This window comes from Garra rufa, chromosome 17, assembly GCF_049309525.1.
Source record: "Garra rufa chromosome 17, GarRuf1.0, whole genome shotgun sequence".
In the NCBI taxonomy this organism is placed as follows: Eukaryota; Metazoa; Chordata; class Actinopteri; order Cypriniformes; family Cyprinidae; genus Garra; species Garra rufa.
In genome coordinates this window covers 3,346,918-3,352,883 of record NC_133377.1, presented here as the reverse complement: position 1 = coordinate 3,352,883, position 5,966 = coordinate 3,346,918, and the positions used below count along the sequence as shown (strand labels likewise).

Here is a 5,966-nt window from a genome sequence, read left to right as displayed (position 1 = left end):
GTTTATTAACAGTTCTGTGGCATAAATGTGGAGCTCAGCAATGTGCGAACAAAATAACCCGGCAAAGCGGTCCACAATGGGTTTACATACCACATAACGGTTTCTAATTACTCCCATGTAGCAAGAGCTCTTGTCACCGCATAGCAGAAGATAATCACAGAGCAGTAAAGAGTTACGGAATCGTCTGCAACAGGCTTCTTTTGTTGAAATGACACAATTCATCAACAGTGGCCCCTGAGAGACCTCAAAATGCCAAATATTTTATTATTAACTAGATCTAGCAGAGGCTGAGCATTATTAAAAGCTCTTCATCTCATATACAGAGATAACCGTTCAGAGTATGGGTCAGTACAATTTTTAAAAGAAATTAATGCTTTCATTTAAAAAAGGCACGTTAAATTGTTTAAAAGTAACAGAAAAAAAATGTATAATATTACAAAAATATTCATATTTCAAATGAATTCTGTTCTTTGGTAACACTTTACAATTAGGTGTCATTTGTTAACATTAGTTAATGTAGGAACTAACATGAACAATGTAAAATAAATTTATAACACTTTTTATTAATCTTTGCTAATGTTAGTTAATGAAAATACAGTCTAATTGTTTGTTCATGTTAGTTCACAGTGCATTAACTAATTAAACAACTTTAGATTTTCATAATGCATTAGTAAATGTTGAAATTAACATGAACTAAGATTAATAAATGCTGTAGAAGTATTGTTCAGTCTTTGTTCACATTAACTAATGTAGTTAACTAATGAACTTTTTCGTGAAGTAATTCCAAGCTTTCAATAAAAAAATCCTGAAATAAATGTACCAGGGTTTCCATAAAAACATTAAGCCGAACAACCATTTTCAACGTTAATGCTAATAATAAGAAATGCTTTTGAACAGTAAATGAGATCAAAAGGATCATGTGACACTAAAGAATGGAGTAATGAATGCTGAAAATTTTACTTTGGATCACAGGAATAAATTACATTTAAAAATATATTAAAATATAAAACAATTTTTAAAATTGTAATAATATTAGTAATACTTTTACTGTGTTTTGGAGGGGGAAAAAATGCAGTCTTGGTGAGCATAAGAAAATTCTTTCAAAGATACAAAAATTAGTATTGATTCCAGACTTGTGATAGTGTATATCACTTTAAATGATTGTAAATCAGGTACACCCAATTGATTAGGAATGTAATTTAAATGCAATTTAGGTGCTTAAAACTCTGTACTTGACTGACACTGTTAGTGACATATAGCTTGACGTACCTTGTCTCTTTTTCATTGCGTTTGTTTTCACGGATAATATCGTACATTGGATCCTCATGCGCCTACGAAAGAATCACAGAAATTGTATAAACATTCACAAACAGTTCCGGTTTAACATATTACAAATCTAACAAACTATCAATGGAAGTAAAATATTTTAGTTTTAAAACTACAGTAAACTTTATGTTGAGCTGTGAATATGGCGGTTGTCGTGGAATTATACTGCCTCCTAATGGCTTTCTGCCACTGAATAAAAAAATAACAATATATATAAAGTCGGAATTGCGAGTTATACTTACAATTCAGATTTGTTTCTCAGAATTGCATGATATAAACTTAAGAAATAAAGACTTTTTTTCTCAAAATGTGAGGTTATATCTCACAATTCGGATATTTTTTTATGCGGTTCTGACTTTTGTTCATACGATTCCGACTTTTTTTTAGAATTGTGAGATATAAACTCACAATTGCGAGTTATAAAGTCCAATTTTAAGGGGGAAAATATATGTTCTCATAAGTTCATATCTCACAATTGCGAGATATAAACTTGTAACTCTGAGAAAAAAAGTCACAATTGTGAGTTTACATCTCACAACTCTGACTTTTTTTTCCTCAGAATTACAAGTTTATGTCTTGCAATTTTGACTTTTTATTTCTCAGAAATGCAAGTTTATTTCTCGCAGTTGTGAGAAGAAAAGTCAGAATTGTGAGATAAGTCAACACAATTACCTTTTATTAGGCCTCTGATATGACTAGAGTCATATATTTTCAAAAGTACCATTTATTTCTTAGCAAAAAGGCTAAAAGCTACCCTAAAAATAAACATGTTTTAATTTTAATGGTCAAATAAAGGATGAAAAAGTATGTCTCCGCCACTGAATAAAAAAAGGTTAGTGACTTTTTAATCTCACAATTACATTTTTTTTTCTCAGAATTGCCTGATGAACTTGCAATTGCACATTATAAAGTCAGAATTGTGAGGTATAAACTCACAATTTTGACTTTTTTCTCAGAATTGTGATAGAAACTTGCAATTGTGAGTTATAAAGTCAGAATTGCGAGACACAAACTAACAATAAACTTAGTTGCGAGAAAAAGTCAGAATTGCGAGATATAAACTGCGAGTTTGTATCTCACAATTCTGACTTTTTTTAATTGCAGTTGCGAGTTTTTTTATATCATAATTCTTTTTTTCTCAGACTTGCATGATACAAACTTGCAATTCTAACTTTTTCACTCAGATTTGAGATATAAACTTTTTTAAACAGAATTGTGAGACATAAACTCGCAATTCTGACTTTTTTCCTTCCTATTGTGTGATATAAAATCGCAATTACGAGTTATAAAATCAGAACTGTGAGATAAAAACTCACAATTCTGACTTTTTCCTCTCAAATGTGAGTTTATATCTCGTAATTCAGATTTTTTTTCTTACAATTCTGACTTTTTTCTTCTCAGAAATGCATGATACAAACTTGCAATTCTAACTTTTTTCCTCAGAACTGAGATATAAACTTGCAACTGTGAGTTACAAAGTCAGAATTGTGAGATATAAATTCGCAATTCTGACTTTTTTTCCTCAGTATTGTGTCAGAAACTCGCAATTACAAGTTATAAAGTCAGAGTCAAAGTCGCAATTCTAACTGTTTTTCACAAATGCGAGTTTGTATCTCGTAATTCAGATTTTTTTCTTACAATTCTGACTTTTTTTCTCAGAATTGCGTGATATAAACTTGCAATTCTAACTTTTTTTCTCAGAATTGAGATATAAACTTGCAATCGCGAGTTACAAAGTCAGAACTGCATGATATAAACTCCCAATTCTGACTTTTTTTCTTGCAAATGCGAGTTTGCATCTCGAAATTCTGAATTTTATTGCAATTCACTACTAGTTGTGAGATATAAATTCACAATTATGAGTTATAAAGTCCAATTTTGAGGGGAAAAAAAGACTGATGTTCTCAGAACTGTGAGTTTAGAAGAAAAAAAAGACTTCTCTGAAAAAAATGTCACAACTGCGAGATATAAACTCGCAATTCTAAGGAAAAAAAGTCACAATTGTAAGTTTATATCTAGAAATTCTGACTCTGTAACTCGGAATTTCGAGTTTATATCATGTCATTCTGAGAAAACAAGTCAGAATTGTGAGATAAAAAGTCGCAATTACCTTATATATTTTTTATTCAGTGGTGGAAACAGGCTTCCATAAAAAAGACATATGTGAACCTCAGAAATAAACAAAAAACATTACGACATTATCCAGAAATCTGTATATCAGCTACCTGCTACATCACATCTCAAATTCAAAATGTCCAAACCTTACATATGTAAGGCCTTTTTTTTTTTTTTTTTTACTTTTTGACTGTAGCCGTATAAAAGTAGGCCATTTGTGCTACTCACCACTCTGAACTGCTCCAGTTTCTGGTTGCCTTTGATAAAGAAAGGACATTCTCTGTCTCCTGTTCTGTGGCCGTACCTCTTACATCTCCAGCCTACACACACAGAGTTTGTGCATTTAATATTTCTAAATGACATACAGGGACACTGTAAAAGCTAAAATATCACTGTGAGTGAAGTGAAGGTATCTGAATGTTTGCTTACACTGCATGACCTTCACCTCTTTACCCAGAGGCATCCACAGTCCTCTGGTGGGAGCGTGAGCCAAAAAGTTCCTGGCGTCCTCATTACCAGGGTCATCAGGAATACAGTCTTCTGGTTTGTCATCCTCTTCCTGCAAAAGCAGTCCTGCATGTATTGCAAAATGCTCACTCCAAAGCTTATTTCTAATGCATTTACTCAATCTCTGACCACATAATTTGTAAAAGAGAATTTAATGACAACGTTTCAAGCCATGGCCAAACCTTTATGAACCCAGGGGGAGGATTTTCATAGCTGAAAGGGAAAATGAAAAAAAAAAAGTCCTATAATTTACACAGGATAAACGAGCAACTTTTGTGATACTATAAAACTACAGAAGTAGTCTCTCCAAAAGCATTTGGAATTCAGCAAATACTCACAAAGTCTCCACATGCTTGAGTTTCTGCACCTCGTGAATCAGTTTTCTGGTTTGGTGTTGGTATTTGTCTTCATCTTGTTTTGACTCCTTGTGTTTCTTTCTTTCATGTCTGTCCTCGTGGTGTTCTCGGCTTCGCTTGCGGTCTGACATTGTACATTCGTTGGGGATTCTTCTAAATATTTACCTACATATTATGGCCAAAAAGTTCCGATTTTAGGATAATAATGAATGTAAAGGCACGTACTAGCGTTTAACCACTTCCGGTTGAAAGAGCGAGATCAGTGGATTAGTACGAGATGTCAAAATAAAAGCCCTCAAGAAACGTGGATTGATGTGGAAACTACATTTCAAAGGTATTTATTGATTTATTGTTTTATTGTGGTGTGAGATACAGACTTCTATCAGTTCTCTCACTTTTATAGGAAAATGTACACATTCATAAATGTACGTTTACTAATAAAAAACAACTAAAAGTCTTTCCCTAAAACCTTAACCGAATTCGATTAATAAGAAAGTATTTATTTGATATCTTAATACCCGATAAAACACACACACACACACACACACACACACACACACACACACACACACACACACACACACACACACACACACGGTTACCCTCTGGCACGTTTTATTTTATTTATTTATTGTTTTTTCCTCTCAGTAGGTGTTTTCCTTTTTCTGTTTTAGTTTTTGTATGCATAATTGTAAAATGTTTCATATTTGCAGTTGAAGGAAAGCATGTGTATTTTATGTTATTGTTACTCAGTAATAATAATAAAAGTAATAGATATCATTACATGGCATTAGAGAAAAAAAGTGAATACAATAAACATACACTACCGGTCAAAAGTTTTTGAACAGTAAGATTTTTTAATGTTTTTTTAAATAAGTCTCTTCGGCTCACCAAGCCTGCATTTATTTGATCCAAAGTACAGCAAAAACAGTAACATTTTGATTAAATATTTTTACTATTTAAACTAACTGTTCTCTATTTAAATATATTTTAAAATGTAATTTATTCCTGTGATTTCAAAGCTGTTTTTTTTTAGCATCATTACTCCAGTCACATGATCCTTCAGAAATCAATCTAATATTCTGATTGGCTGCTCAAAGAACATTTATTATTTTTATTTAGTTGAAAACAGCTGAGTAGAAGTTTCTTTGATGAATAGAAAGTTTAGAAGAACAGCAATTTATCTGAAATAGAAATGTTTTGTAACATTATAAATGTCTTCATCATCACTTTTGATCAATTTAAAGCATCCTTGCTAAATAAAAGTATTCATTTCTATAATCTCTTAAAATATATATACTGACTTCTAGCTTTTGAATGGTATGGTGTATAATGTTACAAAAGCTTTTTATTTCAGATAAATGCTTGGATCTTTCTATTCATCAGAGAATCCTGAAAAAAAATGTACTCACCTGTTTTAAATATTGATAACAATAATAAATGTTTCTTGAACAGAAAACCAGCATATTAGAATGGTTTCTGAGGGATCATGTGACACTAAAGACAAAAAAAAGTATTATTTTGTAATTCCAATTTTGTGCATGTATTTTAACACACAGTGTTTTTACCTCTATAATAATTTTTAAAAATCAATTATAATACAGTTTGGAGCCAGAGAATTTTTTTAAATGTCTATTAATAGGACTAAATAAACAGACACGC

At 31.6% G+C, this 5,966-nt stretch overlaps 1 protein-coding gene across 1 annotated transcript in view; it reads right to left on the bottom strand.

Annotated features, from left to right (window-relative positions):
• Window positions 1-4,543, bottom strand: part of rp9 (RP9 pre-mRNA splicing factor) — a 7,402-nt gene extending 2,859 nt beyond the window's left edge. The window contains exons 1-5 of the mRNA XM_073822030.1: window positions 4,287-4,543; window positions 4,131-4,161; window positions 3,871-4,000; window positions 3,670-3,761; window positions 1,270-1,331 (exon numbers count right to left, since the gene is read on the bottom strand). Coding sequence (XP_073678131.1) covers window positions 1,270-1,331; window positions 3,670-3,761; window positions 3,871-4,000; window positions 4,131-4,161; window positions 4,287-4,435 — 464 coding nt within the window. The 5' untranslated portion in view covers window positions 4,436-4,543. The remainder of the gene's footprint in view (window positions 1-1,269; window positions 1,332-3,669; window positions 3,762-3,870; window positions 4,001-4,130; window positions 4,162-4,286) is intronic.
• Between the last annotated feature and the right edge of the window lie 1,423 nt (window positions 4,544-5,966).